This window comes from Rhipicephalus sanguineus, chromosome 10 (assembly GCF_013339695.2).
Source record: "Rhipicephalus sanguineus isolate Rsan-2018 chromosome 10, BIME_Rsan_1.4, whole genome shotgun sequence".
Classification (NCBI taxonomy): Eukaryota; Metazoa; Arthropoda; class Arachnida; order Ixodida; family Ixodidae; genus Rhipicephalus; species Rhipicephalus sanguineus.
The window spans coordinates 121,464,155-121,491,561 of NC_051185.1; the positions used below are offsets into that span (position 1 = coordinate 121,464,155).

The 27,407-nt window shown below is 46.2% G+C and overlaps 1 protein-coding gene across 1 annotated transcript in view; it reads left to right on the forward strand.

The window, feature by feature from the left end:
- LOC119406709 (atlastin-2) overlaps positions 1 to 27,407 on the forward strand; it is a 210,661-nt gene that overhangs the window by 120,617 nt on the left and 62,637 nt on the right. Inside the window, exons 2-7 of the mRNA XM_037673439.2 lie at positions 11,317 to 11,644; positions 12,024 to 12,266; positions 17,514 to 17,726; positions 23,976 to 24,140; positions 24,198 to 24,254; positions 24,414 to 24,485. Coding sequence (XP_037529367.1) covers positions 11,327 to 11,644; positions 12,024 to 12,266; positions 17,514 to 17,726; positions 23,976 to 24,140; positions 24,198 to 24,254; positions 24,414 to 24,485 — 1,068 coding nt within the window. The 5' untranslated portion in view covers positions 11,317 to 11,326. The remainder of the gene's footprint in view (positions 1 to 11,316; positions 11,645 to 12,023; positions 12,267 to 17,513; positions 17,727 to 23,975; positions 24,141 to 24,197; positions 24,255 to 24,413; positions 24,486 to 27,407) is intronic.

The window sequence follows — 27,407 nt, forward strand, 5'->3', positions numbered from 1 at the left end:
TCTTGTCGTGGTATTTAATAGAATGCTGTTAAAAATAGCACACCATTATCACACAGAGTTACAGTGTTGAAAATCCGTAAACAGGGGTGGGTGCTCGAGCCGACGTTTGGACAAGTGGACTTGTCTTCCTAGTAGTAGTAGTGTCTTATTTCTTGTAATACAAAAAAAGGAACAGAGGCAAAAGGCATTTCATACGCCTGACAAGGGCCTCTGTACCTGAAGTTCGCAACGCATGCACAAGGCTTGAACTGACTTCCGTAGCTATCGTGTGTATATGCTTCGTGCCCTCTCCACCACAAGGGAGTGGGGAGGCAACTGCCAGAGTGGAGGGTGGGGGAGGGGGAGACAACCATGACGACTGGATATGTCATAAGGAAGGTGAAAAAAAAAACAAAATGCGGGGGGAAGGAAAGGGGAGGGTATGACGTTTCGCTGAATGATTGTCAGTGGAAGGACGTTGCTTTTGGCATAGTAAGTCGAACATGGATGAAGGGATTAGTTTTCATTGATTTTTCGTTGTTTTTGTACCATACCGAATAGATTCAAGAGCCCCCTTAGAAACGTTACCTTGCAGGCTGGAGTGTATTGAATTGGTGAAAGGTATGACTCTGTATATTTTCTGTCTCTTGGTAACCGGAAGTTTGACTGAAGTATGTAAAGTTTGAGATCGGTCGAAGTTGTGACCTCTACATTAAAATGCTGTGCACTGCTTGGGTAACTTCTTCGCCATGTCCGCGCGATGCCCGTTTAATCTAACATTAACAGGTTGGCCGCTTCGCCAATGTACCGTTTTGACAATATGAACATTTGATCATGTAGAAACGTTTGAATTAGTGCAGGTGAAACTAGATTTTATATGATTGACGTAATCACTTCCGGTGCTTGTAAACTATAACGCCATCTTGAAGGTGTTTACAAGTCTTACATCTTGGACGAGAACAAGGTGTGTGTGGGCAGTAGAATGAGGGTTTACTTTTGCATGCACAACATGTCCTTAAAATTCCTATTGCGGCGATACACTATCTTTGGTACCCCGGAACGCTTTTCTGAGGCGCTCATTGCTTGCCAGTATTAGGTAATACCATACTGAGGATATGTATGTTTGGTAGCGCATTTGAGTACTTGTTATAAATGCTGGTGTCTGGTTGGCTGTGCTACGGGGGCCCTTTGAGCTAGTGATGATTTCCTATCTAGTTGACATGCCTCGTTGTAGACCTCGTTTAGAGCATCTCGCGGGTAATTTCTTCTAACTAATGTTTCCTTTAGGTTGCTTAAGTGGTGAACGTAGTCAGTGTCGTCGCTACAGGTCCTTCTTCTACGCCTTGCCTGTCCTACAAATATCCCTTGTTTGCAAGTGTCGCGGCTGATGACTGGTGGCTGGCTGTCTGTGGTTTTCTGTAAGGCGTCGTCTTTAATTTTCCTGCTTCAATTGATTCCTGCCGTGTTTTTGAGTCACAGTTCGGCAGCCACATAGCGACGATAAGCGTACAAGCACTGGTGACTCGAAGGCTAACTTGAAGTCCTCTATTTCCAGGGAGAGTTCTTCATAATGTGCTGCACAGGAAAGGTGGCGAGGGCCTAAGCACCTCGCCAAGTTAACATCCGTATAGGTCAACAACCATTCGGATGAAATGTGTACGTGAATAGGTTGTCGGCTCTGCGTGACGGTCTTGCATGCGCATCTTTCATAAACTATACATACCAATAAGGAAAAACATATCATAGGGTACCTCATGAAGAGATGTTGACATAAGATAAAGAATAGTGGTACGAATTAATTGCCAAAATTTCTTCAGAGTTATTTGTAGGACATCCCACAATAAAATGGCGTCCTTTGCGTCCGTTAACTGCCGTCTCTGTGACATACCTGACACAATAGGGTATTGTTTCTCTATTGTGTCAGGTATGGTCACAGAGACGGCAGTTAGCGGACGAAACAAAAATACATTTTCTTCGTAATCATCTTTTTACGGGTAGTCTTTCAGATTGCAGTTTATCGAAGAATGTTTTTGAATTGGGGCATATATACATTTTGCGCACTCGTTTCAGCACATCATAGCCTGGTAGCCTCGTGGAAGAGCATATAAAGTAAATCTTTATGTAGTGTTTTTGCGTGATATTGCATACAAGTATTATAATAAAAAGCGGACGTCAAGGAGCCGAACCGCAATGCAACCTTCCTGCAAGAATGCCCAGACACATGGTCGCGCGGAGGAGTTTGAAGAAACAGCCATGTCATGTAAGGAATTACCAAATGTAACCTGCAAGAACGAATGAATGATGGGATTGGAACTGGCACGGTAAAAGAAGAAGCGGGAAAATTCTTGACATAGATACAAATGTCTTAAACCCAACCCTCCGTCACTAAATTGCTTGAATGTGTTGTCACGACGCATGGGCTCAAAAGTCGAAGATCATACGAAAGTTGCAAAGATACGATGGACACGTTGCACATCGCCGCACCAAAAACGCCGCACCAAAATTTTTGTGTCAGTACCTTCTTAACTAGTATTAATCATGTTCAGCTAAAATTGGCCAGGCATCACTAATCTTGAGTTTGACTACCTAGCCTGTCCAAACCCAGGCCGAGATTTTGCGAGTTGTGACCTGCCATATTTTAATGTGGCAGGTGATAACTTCGAAAATATCAAACTTTACATACTTCAGTCAAACTTACGGTCCCCTAGAGACGGAAAATATAGACTAATACCTTATTCACAAGTTTAATACACTTCAGCCAAGCGGTAGAAATGTATCAAAGGCGGTTCTTGAATCCATTCGATATGGTACATACACAACGAAATTCAATGAAAATTGTGTCCTTGTAGGAATTTCTAATCATGCTTATTCCCGTGAAATTCTCGTTGTCATGAGTAGAGGCCTGATGTTGAGGCATTAAAAAAGCCTGTTTTAGGCGCCAAAAATAGGCAGGCAAAACACGTTTTAGGCTTTAACGTAGTAACTGCAGGCGTTTATACATAACTGCAAATAATTTCAAAACAAAGACGTTCGCGACCTGTATCTACAACAGGAAAGCAATAATGGTATTGTTTATGATGGCACAAAGGCGCCAACAGCTGAACATAGCCGTGCAATTGTCCTTTTTCTTGCACGGTCCGCAGAATACGGTCTCTGCTTTCATTCTGTAGCATGGTGAGTCGAATCAACACACTTCGTCGAATCAACACACTGTCGAATCAAGACACTTCTGGGCGTTTTTCTTTTCTGCATGGCTGAGAAGGGCAGCACGGGAGCATATAGCCAGACCGCTAAATGACCAGAAGGGAAGGATGCCTTGTATCGGCCGGGTCTAATCGCGTATAGGGTCAATTCTCCCCTGTCGGTGAACACCTAAAGAAGTGAATACAGACAAAACAAAAGCCGCGTGCACATCACGCTTTAATGCGAAGGTGCTTAAGATGTCGGTAACGTGTGCTCCTTCGTAAAAAAAAAGCCGGCAGATCCCACGCATTGTGGGAATCGATGTAATGCGAAGCAGCCAGCAAAAAGCTGCATACATCGTCCTGTATGTCACTAAGGAAAATGCGTGTCATGGTTTTCATGTTAACTCCTATTATTTATGTTCGTCACACAGTAACGTCGCGCAATACCAACTTCCGGGTAGATCAAGCTAGCGAAACGGCCGCCAGCGCACCATGAGCGTGGTACGTAAGTCATTCTGTACATGACATGCGTGTCATGATTTTCATGTTAGCTCTTGTTATTTATGTTCGTCACACAGTCACGTCGCAAGATACCAATTTTGGTGTATATCAAGCTAGCGAAACGGCCGCCAGCGCATCATGAGCGTGGCATGTAAATCACGCTGTACATGACATACGTTGTCATGATTTTCATGTTATGACTTGTCATTTATGTTCGCCATACAGTCATGTTACGCCATACCAATTTTGGTGTACATTCGATTAACCAAGCGACCAGGAGAGCACAAAGTCGTAGGCGGCTAGATAGATAGATAGATAGATAGATAGATAGATAGATAGATAGATAGATAGATAGATAGATAGATAGATAGATAGATAGATAGATAGATAGATAGATAGATAGATAGATAGATAGATAGATAGATAGATAGATACGCTCAAAGTCGCAGAAGTTCGCTAAGAAATGCTTCGCATTTAAAACAAGAATTTTATTTTTTATTTTATTTACAGATACTGCAATCCCCGTAGGGGATTTTAGCAGGGTGGGAAATACAGCATAGTATGGAAAAATGTAGGCAACAAAACAAAACAGAGTATAATACATTGCTTCAAAAATACAAATACATCGTATGCGAACGAATACATTGTTTTAGGCTATTGCGCATACAAATACAGCCCTAATACAAAACAACAACTAAAAAACAAAACTCGGCAAAAAGAATACATATTATGAAGGAGGTCATATTGGAAGGTAATTAACAGATGTTTGCAGTAAATAAAGACAGTGAAGGTTGAGTAACTTGGGTATTAGTCAGGTTATTCCATTCAGTCACAGTCCTTGGAAAAAAGGAATATTTGAAACAATGTGTTTTTACGTTGAATGGGGTAATTGTTAGGTGATGCCTCTGTCTTGTGGCATACCCAGAAGAAAAAGTAATTATATCAGATATGTTAATATTGTAATGTTTATTGATAAGTTGAAATAAGAATTTTAGTCGGGAAACACGATTGCGTTCCGTAAGTGCAGGCAAGTTGGCTTGTTTAAGAGTTCTGTTGCAGAGGTACGGGTGTAGTTATTGTAATGAAGCGAACTGCCTTCCGCTGCACCCGCTCGAGTTTTTTAATGTTAGTTTGCGTATAGGGGTCCCAAATTATGGCGGCATAGTCAAGGACTGGAAGTATAATTGTTTTATATGCTAACGAGCGTACGGGAAATGTAGATTGTTTTAATGCCCTCCTAAGAAAAAACAATTTGCGGCAGGCGTTGCCGGTTACTTTACGGTTACTTTATCGATGTGTAGGTTCCATTTTAGGTTGTTAGTAATCATCAACCAGCATCAACCAGCACGCGCTCTCTTCAGTCTCTTTACAGTGAAGCTGTTTAAGCTATTGGTAACTTGTGCTCCTTCGTCCAAATCGCCTCACGTGATTATGCGCCATAGGAATTGTGCAAGCCCCACTACCGTGTACAGGAGGAGCAAGTTTCAAACGAACACCTGAAGAAGTGCGAGAGAGAGAAAGAAAGAGATAGAAAATAGAGAGAGAAAGAAAGACAGAGAAAGGAGCCGTTACACAGAAAGGGGAAGAGAAAAATAGAAACAAAAGGAATAAAGACTTAAAAAGAAAGAAAAGACAGAACAAATAAAGAAAAAGAAAGAGAAAGAGACAGAACAAAAAAAGAGAAAGAAACAAACGGACAGCGATAGAAAGAAAAAGGAAGTGACAAATAGAGAGGGAGAGACAGGAAAGAACGGGAAGAAAGTGAAAGAAATATAGATAGAGCGAGAACGAGAAATAGCTAGATAGAATAGAGATAGAGATAGACAGATAGAGATAGACAGAGATAGACTGCCAATCCTGAAGCTGCCGTATTTTTTAACACGAAAGTGTTTTATGCCGGGGTCCACCAAGACTTCAGTGACGTATTTCCGTCACGGAAATGACGTTGAAAAAAATATGCACAATCAGATGGCAAAGAAAAAAAAGTACCGCCAACGGGCATCGAACCCACGACCGCTCGGTCCGCAACAACAGATGCCGCCCTACTGAAAAAACCTATATGTTTCATACAGGATCCGTATGGTTTATACAGGACTTACAGGACTAAATATAGGAATTGTATAGGACCGTGTGGGGGTATATAGGATCCAAACAGGATCCAAATGGGACCTAAACAGGACCCATATGGCGGTATATAGCACGCAAGTAGGACCTACAGAGGACCCATATGACGGTATATAGGACTCAAATAGGACCTCCAGAGGACCCATATGGCGGTTATAGGATACAAATAGGGCCGCCCAGGACCTATATGGCGGCATATAGGATCAACACAGGAGTTGTTTTCTTTCATCCGCTCTCATTCAAACCTCTCACAATCTCTTCCTGATCAATAGTTCGCCTTTTTCTCTTTATAAGTGGCAGGACAGCACTTAATTCTCAATGTTATTTTTCAAATTCCCTTTCATCTCAATCTAGCTCTCGAACCAGCTGGCGTTTTTTTTATCTTGACAAGTGGCAGTGCAGCACATAATCATCCGCTTTCATCTACACCTCTTACAACATCTTTTTGCACGCGCACCCCTTACAAAAATGCACTTTGCGTGTCAATTGACCCCGAACCGAGGCCTTTTTGACTCAATAGCTGGTCAATTAAACGGCAGCTTCTAATGAGTGCCCTCAATAAACATTGAATTGACATTAGGTTTGAAATATTCAGTTGACTCTCACTCATTTTATTTTTAATTGACATACATTAAGAAAGTTTTAATTGACCCACGGTCACTACACATTTAATTGACCTACTGAGCGCTCTCAATGAGGGATGTTGACACCTACATTAGCTTCTGGGGTAGAATTCACAAAAGTTGTGTGTGTGTGTGTGTGTGTGTGTGTGTGTGTGTGTGTGTGTGCGTGCGTGCGTGCGTGTGTCATATGGCCAGCACCACTATTGGATGCAGTTTTCTCTTACGCATATTTTTCCATTTTTCTGTAAGACACGTTCGTTAATAAGGGTCCTGAATTAGGCATAAACCAAACTTGAGGATACAGTTACAGCACTCAGTGGAGCAGCATTGTATTACATAAACTGCATGCAAGCATATGCTTTCAGGCACTGACTGTGCGGCGCACGTGTTTCTGAACTGTGTAGACGGATCGTGTCGCGGTCAAGTGCGATACGTGCATCTGCTTCAATGATGCGCTAAAATGCTGCCTTCCAAAATTAGCAAAAATACCCTTCATTCAATGTTTATCGGAATGTGTATTCAATGCTTTGACAGGCAGTGTCTTTATTATTATTATTTTATTACTATTTATTCATGAGAAGTACGATAAAAATGGGGATAAAACACGTCGTGGTAGCCGGTTTACGCGGAAAGAATGCGGATTCGACGAACGCGTCTTTCAACGGTCGTGCATTTTTAAGCTGCTCTCCCCCGTGGGGGGAAAAGGCGCGCCCTATTGTTCCGAAACTCGCCTGTCGGGTAAGTCGCGGGCGGTAGTCTTTGCACGTGGCGAAACCATGAGGGGGGAAGAATTCTGAGAACGCATGTCGCAAACTTTCGCTGCAGGGTGCAAGGAGGCCCGTCTACTGCTGCGACCAAGAAAATAACGCGAGAAAAGATCAATTTGTATTTTATAGGGTGCTAATAATGGGCCATGAAAATTTGATAGTTCACAAATAAGCTTCGCAGAATTTATTGGCAGTTACACCAGTGTAAATTTCTGACGGTCACTTTAGTTCTTGTTGTGTATCCCTCCGCGCCGCACTTTCTTCTTCAGAATTGCTCACCAGCGTCACGAGTGCGGATCGTGTTCGTCACTTGCGATCTCTCTTGCTCTGATTTCGTGGACATCGAGTACCGCGATGTGCCCAGGCTATCAGCGAAAGAGTGAAGAACATACTTCGCTCATGTGCTGCAATTGTGGCCGTACATGGAAGTTTGTTTCGGCGGAACGATTGTTCACCAGACCCAGCATCGCAACTTTCCTGCGGAAAAATGGACACCTCAGCCTACATGCAAGACTCCATCGCAGCTTCCCTTCTGCAAAGCTGCAGAGACAGATACCGTCACCATGATGTGCCATCAAGATTTTCTGTATTTGCTGGATCTCCAAACAACGCGCCTCTGTTGATTATCTTTGAAGGTAAGTTTATCATTTTCACTGCCTTCGTACGTTCTACTCGAAAGTCATGAAAACTGAAAAAAAGGTATTGTGCGTTGGATGTTGTATCAGTATGCAACTACGTAACTATTGTGGTTTACATTATTAAACCGTCCTCTTCTAGCTATTTTACCTTTTGTACAAGATTTTCTCTCTTTTTTTGTATTTCTTACAGGCAGGCCTTGCCCTGGTTATTCGGAAACAGGCGCTACGCCAACTAAATGATGGCATTCGTCCCTATTGGAGTTTTCGTAAAAATAAATATAGATGTTAACAGATCTGTGTTTTCCATTTTGACTGGAACACTTTACAGAACACCGAAGGTCCGCTGCAGCTTACACAATGAAGAAATCACAGCATCTGCATCACTGTGCATGTGCGTGTATGGTGCCGTTTTATTGCGGAGATGCTTAAAGATTTAAATAAATAATCAGTTACCAAATATTCTTGCCTGATCGTTTTTCTTCAAGAATATATGTAAGTGCAACAGTGAATTCTTACATTCTTATAATTAGACTGCTGCGAGATATCATTACAGCTTGAATTGCTGCATATATTTGCTTTTATTACACGCTTCATAAACTGGCATGTCTTTATCAATATGTTCCTTTGCTGCACGTCATTTGTGACCCAAATCGCTGATTCGGCCCATGTTACCCATATCACCTGTAACACCCATATAATCAACCTACCTGTATCACCTATACGACCTATATCACCTATACAACCTATATCACCTATAAACCTGTATCACCTATAAAGCCGTATCCCCTATACGACCTGTATCCAATAACATCATATGTATGGGTCCTGTATATATAGGCACGCTATCCACTGCGCCATGGTCACAGACTCTAGAGCCTTTACGAACGCGCCTTTTATATCTACCACTCTCCCGGTCGGCAGGGTGGTGTTGACCTCTGGGAGTGGTAAGGTAAAGTAATTCGTCATTGCCGTGTCCTCCGCGACTAGCACCTGCAACGCGTTACGTGTCCGTCCCATTCGGCGCGTTTTCAATATAAGTCGAATTTTGTCAATGCCTTAACACACCGCGAGGTGGCGACCTTTGCCCAAGCGTCGTAAAAGCGTCGGCCTCGCTCAGCACCACGCTAACACAAACCAAAAATAGCTCCGCGACGCGCGCCTGCCTCACCTGGCTGTAACACCGCGTTCCATGCTCACGCACTCGCCCCGAGAAAAATCGCGGCCGGGCCATAGCCGGGCTACCGGCGCGGCACGACGCGCTTTGCGTTTCCCTCTAGTCCGGCCGTGGTATTCAATCACATTTTAACATGCCGTGGGATGGCGACCAAGTTCTGCGTCCAATATGCCACGCTCTTCTGGCTATCACACCTCGTTCTCTGATAAAGCTTTCACCGTTAACAACCACAGCTACCTCAAGGGTTTGTTTAATCATTTAACATGGACGTTAGTCATCGGGATGGAGATGTACCACCAATAATCAAAGTGGGTGCATACACGTTAAACGGCGTCAATATAGCGGCCAGACATCAATATACATTGTGCAAACTCTCTTATATCAATGTACAGTAAGCATTCAGTTACTTCTGTAAGGGCCGCTTTACTTTCGTGTTATTCCGATTCCTATGACGGAGGGATCAACCGTTTTCTTTCTTTCTTTTGTTCATCACTCTCCTTTCCCCTGACGGCTCTCCATGGTTTCGCATTCGCTAACCGCTCCCGCCATGTCAGCAGGGCGGCGTACGGTGGCCGGCGCGTACCATTTCACAGGTGCTAGCGGTTGTTTTCCGTGAGAATTGGTTGAACTAGACGACTAGGTTGAACACCATAAAAGAGCCACGTAGCCCGGTAACATTAGCAACGGTGTCAAACTGCACTAGAAAACGAAATTTGAGGTTAAGTTGTGTTCATAAGGGCTTCGATTTCGAGATATGCATTTATAGGAAGATATAGGCATTTAGGCACAAAGGCCGAAAATAGGCCTTAATAGGCACAATGAAAATACTATGAAAGCCCTTCTTAATCTCCAATTCATGCTCATATATCAAAATGGAACGATAGGAATGCAAGGAACAAAATAGCCCTTTGCCTAAAATCTGGTCTGTAGTCACTAGGTGTTTCCTTCTGACCACCATGATTCAGCGAACCGTCTACCTCCCTTCTACCTTTCGACGCGAATACCACCCCGGACTACTCGTTCGAATACCGCCTTTTCCCCGGACTACTCGTTCTTTTTCCCGGACTACTGCTTTTCACTCAATCAATTCGACACGCCGGCTCTCCTTTTCTACCCACCCCTACCCACGTTTTCTCTGTTGCCTTCTCCATCTTTGTTTGGTTTGGTGGAGAGGGTACGAAGCATATACACGCAAGCGCTCAGGAAAGCAGTCGCAGCCTTGAAGACAAGTCCGCTTGTCGAAACGTCGGCTCCAGCGACACCCCGTGTTGACGAATTTTTCATGCTTCAAGCGTCCACCTTCTCCCGAACTCCTGCCTTTTTTGGATTTCAATCACAACATTGACATCCAAAATTTACAGTTGTTTTTCTAAATTCTTTCTAGCCTCATGATCCCGCCCTCTTCATAAGTGCTCCTAACAACACATGTTTATTCAAGAAGAACACGTCGCGAACATCACGACCAAAAACGGACTAGGTCAATCTGCCTTACTAGTTCACGTAACTCGCGTTAAGGATCATAATCAGTTAACTTATATGAATAAAGAGGTGACAAGATGCATATACAGAAGAAGGTGCCGTGGTTAGAAACTAAATTTGGATCTCCTGTTCAAGAAAGAGCGATGAGAGCATAAGAAATTAGGATTGCGAAAAGCTGTTAAAGTATCATGTGCAAATGATAAAAAATGAATCTTAAGAGCCGCTGTCTGGGATGGCTGCGGACAAATTGTTGGCAGTAAAAACGATCAAACATAATTTAAAAAGAAAACCAATGCAACATGTATTAGTACTATTAATAAGCGGTTTCCCTTGTTACAATGGCTACCGGAACGCTATCGTTCAACATCTTACAATTAACATCGCAATCTTGTATTTACCAAGGTAGACGAGGCTCAAAACAGCAATCAATTGTAAAAACTCAGAGGGTCTCTTATGTATTTACCTAAGACGACTCCAAGATTAAAGTCAGCTTCTTCACTTTCTCGTCAGTCGATGGATTCTCGCCGGCCCTCTCCGAAAGCTTCCTGCACCTAACGTGGATTTGCACTGCCTCCAGGATTGGAGGCATTGCAAGCTTTCTGCACCTCACCTGGTTTTGCACTACTTTTGTGATCGACCCATCTTTGACCAAGAGATGATGTCATGTTTTTGGCGATCTGTGACGGCATGTGGTGACGTTGTCATGTGATGATTTTTGGGATCACTCGTGCTGACGACGCCGACGGTCAATTCTTTTGTTTGATAGGGCATAAAAGGCCTTAATAAATTATTCTAGGGCTGAAAGCCGCCGCTGGAAACTTGCAATACCGTCCGCTACACATGCAGGGCCGCCGTGATGCCGGACCAAGTTGACAGCGGTCAGCCGCTGCAGATCCTCAACGTGGACGGTCGCAGACTCGAGCTGGACGAGCACGGCCTGGCGCGCCTCCTGCTGGACGAACGCGTGAAGGACCATCCTGTCGTCGTGATTGCGGTGGCTGGGGCCTTCCGCAAGGGCAAGTCATTCCTGCTATGTTTTTTGCTCCGCTACCTGCGCAGCATGGGCCGAGCCGACTGGCTCGGCGACCCAGACGCTCCGTTGGAGGGCTTCAAGTGGCAAGCAGGCAGCCAGCGCCAGACTACCGGAATCCTCATGTGGAGCGAGGTTTTCTTGGTAAGGATTGAACAATACAACCCCATGATGACCACAACCGTTAAGGTGAAGGGATATTAGCCTGAAAAAAAAAAAAAAACTGTCTTTTACTCAACTCGGGTGTGTCTTTCACTTTTTGTTTACTTGCTTTGGTGACAAAGTCAATAATTCTACCACACTTACAGGGTTTAGTTTACGGCTGCGGTGGCTATGCAGCTTCTATGGCCAGTAACTCGCAGAAGACGAACGCGGAAACGTTAGTGTGACTTGATTTAGGTTGATATTAATTCGGAGAGGATTTCCATCCTGCAGTCGATATAAAGCAGGCTGCTGGTGATGATGAGGCAATAAAAAGATGCCGTACTCGCTTTGTGACTAATCTGTCTATACGTTTCCGCAGGTGGAGAATTCTCAAGGCGAGAAGCTGGCAGTGGTTCTTATGGACACTCAAGGGACCTTCGACTGCAAGTCCCCGACTGCAGTGCATTCTTCTATTTTTTCCCTAAGCGCCATGATTAGCTCCGTACTAGTTTACAACGTGTCCCAGAACATCCAGGAGAACGACCTCCAGCACCTCCAAGCTTTCATCGAATACGGCATGCTGGCGCAGTCTGAGCAGCAGAGCAGCAGCATGCCTGATGAGGTAACTATTATTGGGACATATTCCACTTTAAGGGAGCACGGATGCCCCTTTATACTCAGTTGACAGGATGTCCACCTCCACATAGTTTTTAAATGGCCCCTAACCAGGTTTGGGCTATTGGCATTTCGCGTACACGTCCAGAGTTTAATAAACACTGCGGAACGCCACTATCAACGGCACGCGACTTCTTTTCTTTATCGAATATGGGATGTGTAACATCATGTCCAGGAAGAAACACAACAGGAGCAGAAGAAAGAAAAAAAGTGGCGGTGCTTGTCACTTCAACATGAATTGCTCCCTCAACTTCGGCAATTGCGAGAACGCAAAGAACTTTCGCAGTATGCGGAGGCTAGTCGAGGCCAAGGGAGAGAGTGCCCGCTTGGACATTGAAGTCCTGGAGGCATGGCACCAGGACGTTTGGCACCAGATCGTTACGTTTGGAGGAATGGCACCAGATCGTTACGTTTGGTGCTCACACAAAGCGCGAGCAAATGCGATGCATTTTTAAACGTGCTCCTTAATTATCGTTCCTTTTACATTGCAGTGAAGTTGTCTTTTTCGGCCAAATTCATAGACCAACGCTTCACCACTTCGACATTGCTGGTGGAAGGAGAAGCGGTATACGAGGTCAAGCATGTATTATTGCATGTAAACTAGCATGGGACGCCAAGGAAAAGAAAGAAAATACAGTAACGTTCGCCAGACTTGTTCTTCAAACGTCGGCTATGAACAAGGACCCCCATGAATTTGAAATAGCGGAGAAAGAAAGAGAAGATTTTGCAGCAACCTGCAGATGCAAAGCACGGTAACAACAACGCGTAAATAGTAAAACGCAAAATTTTATTGCGCAGCCTTATTTGGCGAGTTGCCCAACAATTGTGGCAGCAGTGTCGTGTCTAACGTCAGCCGCGGCATTTGACTCGCTCGCTATGTACATCCACCAGCAAACGTCGCGTAGCTTATAAAGGCGAAAGCCTCAGATGCCTCATCAAACGGGAAGATTGACCGTCAGCGTCATGCGTCGGTGGCGTCAACACGAGTGATGCAAAAAATCATCATCACGTGATGACGTCACCATATGACGTCATCATGACGTCACAGTCCAAATTCGTGACATCATTGTGATTACCATGTCGCCCCATAACGTGACGTCACATTATGTCATATTCATACAATATGGTCGCTTTGCAGAGCCTCCGTGAGCGGCGGGCTGATCACGGAGGCAGTGAAAAACCACGTAAGGTCGAGAAAGCATTTGGAGGAGGGCGAGGGAGATCAGTACATCGACTGACACGCAAAAGAAGAAGATGGCTGTCACCTTCCTGTTATCTAAGGGGAATGTATAAGGGACCCTGTCAGTTTCTTAATCCTGCGTATAAGTATCTGCAGGCGATTTTGTGGGTGCTAAGCACGGGCAGGGTGGCCGACGATCAAGAGGTCGCACGGGAAGTTTCTGAAATGGCATCACACCTGGTAAAAGGTGGCCCCTTTTCCATCCTGCGCGAGGTAAGCGCCATTAGCCGGCAGCAAGCAAGCGTGGACGATTGACTCAGTGCGCGCGTTCGGCTACTCGCGGAACATCGCAGCCCCGACGTAGTAGCGAAAGTCTCCATCGCGGAAGGGTTTGTTCCGCGCACGACTCGTCGCCGATGGCTCCTCACCGCTTCACACCCCACGCTTCACGCAGAGTCTCGTCCCGCGGGTATCGGTGCAGGCTGACACCAGGCTGCGTTGCGTAAGACCGGCACTGCGGCTACTATAAGTAGGGCATCATGTTCATCGCCTTCAGAGGCAGCCATTCCTCTTACAATGGGTTCAATTGTGTTGAAAATGTGAAAAAATTTCCGCATTTAACAGACCGCAGCGCACCGCGCGGCAGCGCTCCACAAGCAGCTGACGCGGCCGCTGATGCCCCGTGATTCTGCCAAGCACGCCACGCCGACCATGGCACCGACGTTTCCAGTGGTGGGTCTCGCGCCCAATAATTGCCCGTAGCTGCCCTGCTACAAGGTGCATCGCCTAATTTATGGTGCGAATGATTTTATGGTGCTGTAGTCTAAACGTTGACAAAATTTTAAGAAACCATTTCAGGGTCCCTTTAAAAGCACTTAGCACGTAATCTTGTTGCACATTATCGCACATCAACAGCTACCTACATCGTTGTCTATCACCGTTGGACATGCAAATGTCCGTTCTACGTAAATGCTTCCCGGTTGCGCAGTCACTAACGCGTCCCTCTGCTATGCTCAAGGACGCGGGTTCCTGGTCAGGACAGCTGCATTTTGATATGGCGATATCCAAAAACAGAAAAAAAGCAAACGGAACACCCGCTTACTTAGATTTAGTTGCACCTTAAAGAAATAACTTCAGTTGGGCAAAATTAATCTGATGTCATCCGCTATGGTGTGTCTCCTCTCATGATTACGTGCCCTCGTATTCTTCGTGGCGGTGTGTCCTTGGCTAAACTTCTAGAAATAAGTGCTATCGCTCAGCGAAGGCCCCCTGCCCCCTTCCCGCATACTTTATCAGTCCTAATTGGTACCTCGATTTCGTCGTACAAAAGTAGCTATACCACTTGAGTGAACCTTGCGTACACAAACATTCAAACTAGGATAACATTGCAAAGGCAGATGTACACAGGCGTCCACTGTTAAAGGGAACATCGGAGCGTGTGGCGGCAGCTCGGCGCCACCGCCGGCCAGCGGCTGCAACGAGTTTCGCGCAGGCGCAGTGCGCGTTGTGAGTCGTGCTCTTTCGTCGTCTGCTTCCGCGCTGCGAATCGTCGCGAAGCGAACCGCTGACGCGACGAAAGAGCACCGGACACAGTGCTCACTGCGCCTGCGCGAAACTCGTTGCAGCCGCTGGCCGGCGGTGGCGCCGAGCTGCCGCCACACGCTCCGATGTTCCCTTTAACAGTGGACGCCTGTGTACCTGTGAGCCTCGCTCGATTCCGAGTGCAGGCTTGACTCCTGCATCCACCCACAGGCCAAATCCATAACCTACGACCAAAGGCTGATGCACCACATTCAACGGAAGCATCAGAAGGTGCGTCTCTAGGTACTTCTGCAACACAGCAGAAGAGGCCACTTGGCAAAACAACAACAAAAAACGGGCGGTCAGTGCACCACCTTCCTATTCATCTTCGAGATGGATTGGTCATTCGCACACATGAACTTGAGGCGTGAATATATAGGAATATAGAAAACGTGTATAGTATATAGAAGGACACAGTGGCAGGCATATTTTAGTCTAACGCCATACTGATAACCTGTCCTACAGACCGAAATTACGAATGATGCTTCGGAAAAGTTCATGAACGGCAATGTAGGCGACATGAGGCGCTTGGCGATTAAATCAACTCGAGGGCAACGAGGTATGCTAGTTTGGTAGTAAGATAGCTTCACACACCATCAGGTAGGTTCTATTTCTTGCGATTCAATTGTCGCGATTTCCTCGGTGGTTGTGGGCTGCCCGTGATGCCCTGTCGCAGCCGCGGCTTGGCAAGTTGGCAGTAAGATAGCTTTACACACCATCACGTAGCACTGGCAGTGTGTAAAGCTATCTACCTTACACCAACTTGAAAATTCGCGGCTGCGACAGGGCATCACGGGTAACCCACAACCGCCGAGGAAATCGTGACAATTGGATCGCAAGAAATGGAATTTCGATTCGCGATCGCGACATACATTCTGCGTCCAGAATCTACAGTTCTTCGCAAACCGTGCGAGATAAGCCCAAAAGGGTTGGCCGTAAATTGTTTCGCGAACTCATGATCCGCGGCTGCGAATCGCCCACGATTTTTCTATACCCTGCGTTACCGCTACCTACATTGCTTGATGCGCGGCATTTTGCTCTTGGGCAGAGCCTTCGTTCGAAGCAGTGGCCTGCAACGAAAACAATTTTCTTGTGTAAGTTTGCGCTGATATTTAGTTTACACACTTCTTTTTGAGATTTTGATCGTACAAGGGGGCAGATGACAGTGATGCGCAAAGCGCCACTGTATTCAGTGTGTGTCTCTCCTCAGGCATTGTTCACAATCCTAATTTAGCACTAGGAACAAGCATGTAAGGCAACAAAAATATATTAAGGTAAAGCGCTTTGTCAGGCCTAGGCCGCAATGAACGCTACCACCGTGCTAGCTTTCCTGTGCGATCGTGTTTCCGGCTCGAAACGTCTATGGCAAATGACCGCGCCCAGCTCAACGCAACGCAGGAAATTTACTTCCGGTCAACACTACAAATAATTGGTGGAATCTTCAAAGCCTTGTGGTTTTTGGTATTGCGATTAGAGCCTGAATCTGCCCGAATTAATAGCCATCTCTTTGTTTTCTCAATGGTCGGAGCAGCGAAGATGCGCTCTCGTATTCAACAGGATCATGCGGCAATCGTATGATCGGTAGAAAAGTGAGTCGAATGAATCGAGAGACGATACCAGCTCATCACAAAAAAACTAACTTTCCATAAATGAAAACTCCTGCGCTGTCGTCAGTCAGCTGCTATGGGTGGGATCAGTAGATAATCAATTTCAATAGTCTCCATGCTTGCCGCTATACACGTATTTACAGTTCCTTTTGGTACAATGTATTATCCTGTACATCCAAACACTGATATTCATCTACACGCTGATGAAGCATCGCGAAATCATAGAGAATGAAAAAAAAAAAATGAAACTTAAAATATGCACCCTGTCAGATCGCGCAAATATGCGCCGCTAATTTATATACTGCAGCCAGTTTCCCCCCCAGCTTTCTGTTCAATTTTCTCGCCCTGTTTTCTGCTTTGTTACTGCAGCCAGTCCTGTGCTGCGGGCAAAAACTTCACATGCATCAAAGAAAAGCTGACGGAGGCACTGTAACTAAATAGAAAATAAGCTCAGTAGATTAACGTACCGATCAATAATATGATGATGAGGCACCGTATGAACTTCAACAACCTGAGGTTCTTTAACGTGCAAAGGGAATTTTGAACTTTTGCCCCACAGGAATGTGGCCGCCATAACCATGAAATGAAGCCACGTCGGTGAGCTTAGCAGCGTGAAGCCTTAGCTGACAAGTTGCCACGCCTTCAGGAGCAGTCATAATTCTAGTTCCCGCCGGCACAATATGGTGCCATAGACTCCTCGGCAATAATTTCTGTCGCGAACTCCATAGTTTCCACTTCTTAGTGCTGGACCTGAATTTATGCAATCGTGAGTGGAACGATTAGGCTCGTTCCTCATACACTCGGTGCAAAACTCTGGGATGTGCAGGTGGCTTGCGAGCACCCCTTCCAAAGCTTGCTGTTTCTGGTGCGCGACTGGCAGTGTGCGTACGAGATGCCGTACGGTTTGGAGGGTGGTCAACAACTCCTGGACAGCCGGTTCGAAGACATAGAAGACGAAGAACTGCTACAGCTGCGGGAGAAGATATTGAAATGTTTCATGAAGATCCGCTGCTTTCTCATGCCCCACCCAGGCCTAAAGGTAAATGTTCCTGGCACATGTCTGGATGTATGAATGCCTTAATTGTGATTTTTATCAGAAAATTGTTTTTAGGGGCGAAGCTCCTTCTGCCGTGCGTCTGTCCATCCTCCGTTTGTAGCGTTGTAGTAGCCACCTCTAGCTCGTGAGAACCGCGTTCTGGTATGGAGTAGAAGATGAAGACGACGTTGACGAGTGGGACTCTCGTGCGTGTTCACCTGTGTGGCGTTCTTTCTTCTCTACTACGTCTCGTGTTTTCAGCGACACCCGAAGACAACATTTCAGAAGTAACGCGCCATGAGGCTCCCTCTTGGCACGCTTTCTCTTTAGCTCGGAGTCGCCAGATGGAAGACAAGGCTGCGGAACGGAGGGCACGGAAGGCGGCGGCAGCGCGCGCTCGCAGACAGAATCCTGAGGTGAGAGCCCGCGAGGCCGAAGCTGCACGTCGACGCCGCGAAGCAGATTCCGCCGTTCGAGCCCGCGAAGCCGAAGCTGCTCGACAAGCTGCACGGCTGCGGCGAGAAGACCCCGCCGTTCGAGCCCGCGAGGCCGAAGCTGCTCGACAAGCTGCACGGCTGCGGCGCGAAGACCCCGCCATTCAAGCCCGCGAGGCCGAAGCTGCATGGCTGCGGCGCGAATCGGATCTTCAAAATGTGAAGGACTGTGAAGCGGCAAGAAAGCGCGCGTACTGGCAGGCAGAGCCCGAGACTGCGCGAGCACGTGAAGTGGGTGCAAAACGCATCAGGAGGGCTCTGCCCGAAGGCTCCGACGCGCGCTTCCAGCGGGACTTCCTCGATAACAGTTTCGGCCATAGTTGCGGTGTGTGCAACAGACTGTGGTTCTCAAACAATCTAGTCACAATATCTTCCATCAAGAAGGACCACGCTCGCGCCAATGCCATCGCCGTGCTGCAGCGCGAGTTCGCTTCGCCCTACTCATCATCATTCACCACGTGGATATGCTGTGATTTTTTTGAACGGCTTCACTTCCTCCGTCGCCACTGCCGCGGCAACACTAGCCATAGCCTCCTATATAACTTTCGTGCCCGCGCATTGGCGCTAAATACATACGCTCCATCCGTCCCTCATAATTCCGGCGCTTGCCGCCAGAAGCCGCACCGATCCCATAATAACAGCAGACGACGCGGCCTATGCACGCTTGCGTTTATGACGGTCTAGAAACCGTCTTCATTGCATTGGATTATGCGTATACATTAAGAAGTGCGCACACATGAAATTTCTAACACAAGCACTGTATGCAGAATGCAATGCGAGCTTTTTATTTGATTTCGCGCTCAAAGCTTGAGCACTTTTCGAGACAACGGTTTGACATGAAAATCTTTCGCCAAGTCGTGTTTGTCAGTCACACTCGTCGCGAAGTTCACAAAAAGTGGGCGGAGAAACTTCACGAGCACAACGTCCAAAAGTTTTTCATGGTGACCTGGGGTCGAGCACTTGAGTTTGTCACGTTTCTGTAGTACTTCCGCGGCGTTGTCAACGGCAGCCTTCAGTGGCTGGTTCATCTTTCTTGCTCTTGCGAGGAAAACTTCCGCGTAATCCTTTAGAGAATGGAGAACCATTACGAGCTCAGTAGACGGATAGAGGAGTCCACCTCTGTCCTGGTGCCTAATTAAAGCATCCGATGGCGCAGACGTGTTTGGTTTAGTCACCAGAGTGAAACATTCATCACAGGAAATGGTTTCGTGGACTGCTCTTGCAATATAGCCACCAAGCATTGCTAGTGCAGCAACATCTGGCGTTGGGAGCAACGTCTTCCCCCTGTCGAGACTCTCCTGAGGGTCGTGGTTGCCCCTGCTGGAAATGCTTCGCCGTCATTCTGCGCTGCTCTTGCCGATCGGTGTAGGAGCGCTGATGAGGAGCAGCTGCTGCTTTCTGCAGTCATCACGTTGCTGCTGCTGGACGTGCAGGCTATGCCAGTCTTCAGCGCTTTCTCAATCCCAGACAAAACTGCCCTCACGTCTGTCTGGTCGTTCGAGCCTGCAGATTTCCTCAACCACCCAAGAAGGCCTCTATTGGGTCAGAGGACATCTTCCTAGTCAGAACGAAACGGAAACGTGTGGCCGTGAGAAGGTACCGAACGCACTCCACGTTTGAGATGGTTGTTATCAGCAAGCCCTCGTACGTTTCCTTCGTCAGAAAATTCTTGGCCGGGCTCTGCCGCTTGATTTCGGCCAGGTAGTCAAGAAATGATGCTTCAAGCCAACCTAGCCGTTCGTCGTCTTCGGACTCGTACTGCTTGCAGTCCGGGTTGTTCTGGTGGACATGCTGGGTGCAGTTGCTTACGTCCATGAGGGTGAACCACCGGTACATGGTGTCCATGAATACCACGGTGGGACCAACGTGGGCGAAGCTTGCGTCACATGTATGACCTGCCTGCTCTTTCAAGAGCTTCAGGGCCGCGGTCACAGGTGGCGAAACGACTTGCACCGCCCTCCTGGCGTTCATTTTTTCCATGCTAGTCGGATATACGTGCTTTCTTGTCAAGAACCGCACTGGCTTGACAATACTGCGCTGTTGCATTTTGTAGAGGTCTTTCAGGTACTGGGCGGTTATTTCGCCATCCTTTCCGATATCGCGTGACAGAAACTGTGACCGTACGTTTTTAATTAAATGGCACTGATCGAAAGCGAGAAAAAGTTTGCCATCTTTATTTGTCGGATGTGGTATGCAGTGCTTGAGGTTACCCCCACATAGCAGTTGGAACGCCTTCACGTTAATCCGATGGTTGTCGGTAACGATCCGCACGATTCTAAAGCCTATACTCTCAACTTCTTTGAGTACGTTAGTCATGATCTGGTGAAGGTTTTCACCGGTGCAGTTTCTAGTAAAAAAATAGGCTACGGGAATCTTATATCTCGTTGACAAGCCGCTTAAAAGGAAGCAAAGCAGCGAGTTTGCAAGAACTGGCTCTTCTGGCTTGCCCGGTTGCTTCTGCGGCAAGCAGTCGCCGTAGTCTACTTCGCCAACGAAGGCATCTCTCTGCTTGAGATAGAGTAAGCGCTGCTTGACCCTCATTTCGTCCACAATGAGCGAGCACGTCTTTGACTGAGCACTCGTGTGTGAAGCGAGCTCAGCTGACAGCCTCTGCTTAATCAAGTCTGTGATGCCTACTTCTTTGCGTGACGAACTGAGGAAGCGCTCCAGCGTGCTTCGACAGGGTAGGCGGAGTAGCCCTGAGCTCCTTATGTGTTCGTATGCCTTCGCTGAGAGGTTACGAAGGACCACTGCGTGGCGGACTGTAACTTCGGACCACGTCGGTTTCACCTTCTGAAAATTTTTGACCTGCTCCAGCAGTATTGAGGCAGCCAACTCATTTTCACTTGCCTGCTCGACAACCTGCAGAAACGCTGGGACATAGCAGTCTTCTTTAAGTTTCTGAAGCTCCCTTTTATATTTGTCAACAGTTCCTTTGAGCCTTTCAATCTGCGCCCTCAGTTCGCGTTCCTTACGCCTCCACTTCCGTCTTTCGATGGTCGGCAACGAAATGCGTGAGGCTACTTGCACTGCTCTATCCACCAGCGCCGTTCTCGGGACGAAGCCTTGGTCAGTCCTGCTGCTGGAGTTGGGCACTTCTTCAGCAAGTAGGGCGTCCGAAGTGCACGACTGGTCATCTCGTAAATCCGTAAACACATGTGGTGCGCCACCACCGACTGCTCTTCTTTTTCTTGCTGGCTCGCCAGTTAATACAGCCGCAGCACGCTTCCTTAGGGCCGCGTCGCTTCTTTCGGTTTGTTTGCAAGGTTGCAAATACGATGGGTACTCGTGGAAGACGCTGGGCACAGAGCCTTTCTTCAGTCTTCGCGTCGTGCACCCTTCTTTAAAGTCGGACGGGACGAAGTGTCGGCTGCAAACGGTAGAATAGCAAGATGTGCTGTTCGGGGTCCAGTTGTCTCTCGAGATTACCTTAAGCCACTTTTCGCGAAGTTCTTGGTCGCTCGGAATTTCGTGAAAAGATATTCCGGTTTCTTTCCGGCCGCTCCATGATTTGCAGTGTGGTACGCAGCAGTATGGCATTGTGGAGCGTTCGGGGCGCAGCCAAACTTCTGACCATGCATGGACAGCCGCCTTTTTTTTACGGTTGTGCTGCAGATAACAAAAATACCGCGTTCAGGCACGATTCCTTGCAGCAAGCGGATTTCTTAACCATGTAACACTTTTAACAAAGAACTTACCAGAATCGGCCAAAAGTTGGAAGAAAGCGCACTTGATACAGGCACGGCTGTCTCAGCGAGCGCTGCAGTTAACGAAGCTCTTGGGGAAGACGTACCATGCCAGAAAAAACATCAAGGGCAAGCAGAAAGCGCAATGGGCCAAGCAGAGCTTTATATCGAGCACAGCAAACCAAATTCGCGCGCGGCGGGAAAACCGCGGCGTAGCGGTGTGCGCTTGCTACTGCAGCAAGCGCGGCGCGAGCTATTATGGGATGCGAGCGCCCCTGGCGGAGCGCCGAGGCGCAAAACGAGAGAATCGGGGTACGGCGCTGAGGGACCGACCGCTCAGGCACAGAAGTTAATAGGAGGCTATGCACTAGCCTACTACCCCTCTTCTATTTCTCTTTAGTCGTGGAAAGGACGTCCGTGCGCGCGCTGTTTCTAGTTCTCCGACAGCGTTCATACGCCTGCCTACGTCGGCGGTCGCTCTTCTTGTTGTGCCGTGGTACAGAGAACTACAAGAGGTGTAGTGGGCTCACTGGCGTCGAGCGCGCGAAGCGGCCGATGTCTCCTTGGCCTCTAAGGAATACACCAGGGCCCGCAAACGCCGACGGTCGAGCGCCACACGCAGGCACCCAAGGTCAGGTATCACGATCGCCTTAAAATTGTGTTGACTTCTGTATGTTAGGGCAAAACCTTTAGATGCCTCATCAAACGCTAAAATTGACCTTCGGTGGCGTCAACGCGAGTGATGCGAAAAATCATCATCATGTGGTGACGTCAGCGTATGATGTCAGCATGACGTCACATATCACAAAACGTTCTGACGTCATAGTAACGCCATCACATGATATCGTTGCTTGGTTAAAGGCGGGCCGGCCACGGAGGCAGTGCAAAACCAGGTGAGGTGCACAAAGCTTGCAATGCCTCCGATCCTGGATGCCGTGCAACATCATGTTAGGGGCAGAAAGCTTTCGGACGGGGGCGGGGGGGGGGGGGGATCAATACATCGACTGAGAAGAAACAAACTCAAGACGCCTTTTCACTGGTGGTGCCGAGCCTCAAGAAACAGCGGATCTGGGCGGTCTTCCTTTTTTCTGTTTACTTTGTCTCTTTCTTGCTCTTTCGCTGCGTATTTTTATCTCTTTTTTGTCTCTATTTCCTTTTATTTGTTTCTATCTCCTTCTCACTCTTTAGATCTTTGTGTGTCTTTCTTCCCTTTCTTTATCTCTCTCTCTTTCTATCCCCCTCCCCTTTTCTCGCTTCTTGCTTTCTGTCTCTTTATTTCTTTCTCGCTCTCTCTTATTTTGGTTCTCTCTCTTTCTTCCATTTCTTTCACTCAGGATCTCCCTTTCTTTCCGTGATATGCTTCGCTCCCCCCCTCCGTCTTTTCCTCCTCTTTGTCTTCACATCTCTCCTCCTTGCTCTCAATTCCCTTTCCCACCCCTTTGCTATACTATAATATACTATACAAGGCTATGTTATGGTCTGCTAACGTGCCTTAATAGCCAAGTGGTTACGATGATCGCCTTCGAATCTTGGGTACGCGGGCACGCGGGTACGAATCCCGCATGTCAAGAAAATTTTTTCGTGATGGAGTTCTTTCTTTTTCTTTCTATCCCTTTCTCTCTCTCCCTCCCTGTACTCGTTCTCTCACCCATCAGAGTTATCAGCGTCCTGTGCCGGACCAATCGGCGCGCGTGTTCTGTGAGCGAAGCAGAAGATGAAGAAGAGAGCGAGGACGAAGAAGAGAGCGCGTGCCAGTTCATGATGAAGATAGCTTCTGTTCACAGATTCCGGATTGATGGTTGCCTTAAAAAGCTCCGCAGTTGAAATAAGAAGATGGGTTTCGCTTTCGAGTCGTCCTAGGGGAATGTATAAGGGGCCCGGCAAGTCTTTGTGTGCCACCGAGATGAGGTGCTTACAACGCCTTTGCGCCTACCCCTGCCCCCTCATTGCGCCAGTGTTCTCTCACCTCTACAGTGCAAGGGTATACATTGCCATGACTTTTGGCAAGTAATATTCGAGCAAAATGAAAAGTTTTCTCGCCTTTTGAAAAAACTCTCGTTTCCGTCGTACAGGTAGCCGAAGAGTGGCCCTGTGAAGGCCGCCTATCAGACATTAGTGACAAATTCAAGCTGTACCTTCCTGACCTCGTCCAGCTGTTATTGGAACCGGACAATCTGCTGCCAAAAGAGATAAACGGGCGTAAAATAACGTGCCAGGAGCTGATGTCCTACATAAAGGTAAGCTCGGTGAGCTTCCTCGGATGCCCCTGCGTTAACAGTAACTTATTTCTGTAGGTTTATGTGAGTGCAACCAAGAAAGGCCTGCTGCGAGATCCATCAGCAATGCTAGAGGTTAGTGATCGTTGTCCTCGTTCTCACAATAATTACAGCGGCGGAACAGCCTTCCTGTAGAATATTTTTACGTTTTCCATTTACCGAAGAGCACATCAGCAATCATGAGTGTGTAGTCAAATACTTATAGTTTAGACCGATCCTTTCTTCTCTCTCCAGGTGACCCACGCCGCAAGCTGCCGCGCAGCCTTGGACAAAGCTCTAGACTTCTATACGACCAGTATGATAACAGTGAGTGATTTATATCTCCTAAGAGTTAATCGGAACAAGGTATAGTATTTCTTGATTACGCTTTGGAGTCATTTATGGTTGATCTATAAGAAATTTCACTTTGATACATTTCTATGTTGTCCTAGGATAAATGAGCTCTACATTTTTTTAAATATACAAACACTTTGATAAATAAGTATGTATTTCTTCAAACGCCCGTTCGTCAGTGTATTAGCTCATTAACCTTGTATGAACGATGTATTCATAACGGAGAGACGAATGACATTCTTACTATGTGGCACTTATCAAAACAAAGCGACGTTTGATAGACAACACCCTTACCACGCTCTTATAACCGGCCTATATGCTTGACCTCGCACACATACCACATATGTGCAATCCCTTTCATCCTTCTGTCAGCAGCAGCGCGTATGCTACCCAAACTATTCATACCGAAAACACATCAACATCAACCTTCCTTATACATCAACATCAACACTCCTTATACAGTTCGAAACACGGCGAAAACAACAATACTGTCTGGCGGCTTCTTGCAACGAACCCTTTCATGACGAGCTAATCCTTTAAGGTCGGATTTCAAGTTGCCAAGAATCCTTTCATAAAGGCGGGACAATTTATTACGGGGCAGCGCGCCTCCTTTTCATGCTCCTTATTAAAAGTTTCGGTCAATCTGTGTGGGCATGTTTCTTTCGAGGGAGGGGTCAAATAGGAAAGTGCACTGCCAGTTCTTACTATCTTCGAATGACGAGAGTGGAAGTCCAAGACTGGCTTCACCAGACGTATGCCTGTACACCTCAACCCACCATCTGACAACAAAGGACTTCAAATACAAAACCAGAGCATGAACTACAGCCATGACTAAAATACCAAATCTGTCCTGGAACAATTACACCTCTTAACCATTGAAATAGAAAGAACTCTCTATTGAAACGCAGAAGGTTTGGGTCGCTTACAGAAGTCGCTCCGACGCTACTCTGTGTGGCTAATATTCAATTCAGTTCATTTCTACATCACAGGAGACATTACAATAGTCGCAACTGTGATGCTGTGGGGCGAAAGCATAAAGCCATTAAGGCTTAACGAAAGCTTTCGCATCATTTTACACATAGTAACAGGAGCACGAAATCATTAGTCATGATAGCATATCAAAACATGCCTTTCAGGATCACGTTGATTTCCATTTTAAAATAAGTAAAAATAGGGGCAGTATAAATGGTTTATTGTGGTGAGTAATTTAATGTTAGTCGCAGTGTGTAGCTCATCCTATGGCGACCATAGTTAGTGCGTGTTTAAGGAATTTTCCAGTGATCAGTGGCTCGTGTACTATAGGGGCAGGTGTGTGGTGCTAAACACGCTTAAAACAGTAAGAAAAGATCACGTTTCTTTCAGGAAGTACGATATCGCTTCATCAAATTCTCATTGTATATGTCAGGCATTGATTCTAAATGAAGAGCTTCGAAAATTGGTCAGGAATGTGCATCGTAGTGTAACACCTGTTATTAGGCGCACAACTTTTTTCCGTAGCCTATATATTCAGCCCAAGTTCTTTTCCGTTGTGGTGCCCCATAGTAGATAGCAATAACTTAATTTAGAAAAAAAATAGAGAATTATATAGCAAGAGGTAATTTTTTTTTGTGGCAAGAGTAAACGTAAACGCGACAGGACACCTAGAATACGAGAAAGTTTAGCATGGACAAGCTTAGTGTGATCGTTCCATAGCATGTATTCGTGGAAAACTACTCCCAGAGTTTTTACGATAGTGGTTCAATTTTAATAGATTCTCAGCCAATCATTCAGGAAAAACCGCAGTTTAAGAGCTTATTCATTGAATGAAAGAGAAGATGTCTTGTTTTTGAGGTCTTTATAATTAGCGAATTTTTTATGCTCGAAATGGGCAGTAGTTCCAAGATGCCGTTTTCTTTGACCACAAGTTTATGCAGATCGCAGTCTTTAAAAAATAAGCTCGAGTCATCTGCATAAATAATAAAGGTTGTATTATTATCAATCTGCAACAAGTCGTTTACATAAAGAATAAAAAGCAGGGGACCCAGGATATTGCCTAGGGGCACGCCATGTGATAGTTTAAAAATAGACGCGTAGACACTAATTTCGACTTTTTGCTGTGGGTATTTTAAATAGGTTTTTATGACATTTTGAAGTTACTCCGGAAGCCATAGTGTTATAGTTTTTTTAAATATTGTAGTGTGGATAACGCTGTCAATTGCATTGCGAAATCTACAAGCATTCCAAGTGTATATATTTCTATACTTCCTCTTCAAATGCATCCAGTATGATTTGTTTTTGCATTAGAAGAGCAGTTTCTGTGGAGCGCTGCTTTGTGAAACCAAAGCGAAAAGGCGTCATAATGTGGCGCCTGGTCAAAAATGATACTATTCGTTTATGCATTAACTTTTCAATTACTTTAGAAAATACCGGTAAAATAGAAATGGGTCTCTGATTTCATATGTTATTTTTGTCACCACCTTTGAAATTAACAGAAACTTTGGTTATCTGAATATGACTGGGAAACATGCCTAATGAGAAGATAAAATTTATGATGCATTCTATAACAGGAGACATGACATGAATATGATATTCATAATGCAATAGCCCGCTTAGGAGAACAGCTCTTCGTGCGGCAGAGAATGAAATAAGTGCTCGACATCAACACTGAAGCTAGAATCGGAAGATAAGGCATCACTCTTAAAGAAATAAATCATTCAAGACGAGTTCTGACAAGGAACGGGCCCATCGAGTAAAAAAGACAGGCCGTTCCGTAAGATCACGCAAATAACACGTTTCCATGTCCCTTGCTCAGAAATATTTAGGCAGAAGGGGTCACGGAATATCACTAAAATAAAGATCCTTATGAACCTCTACTGCAAAAAACACATGATGAATCAGAGAACCATTCTCACTTTT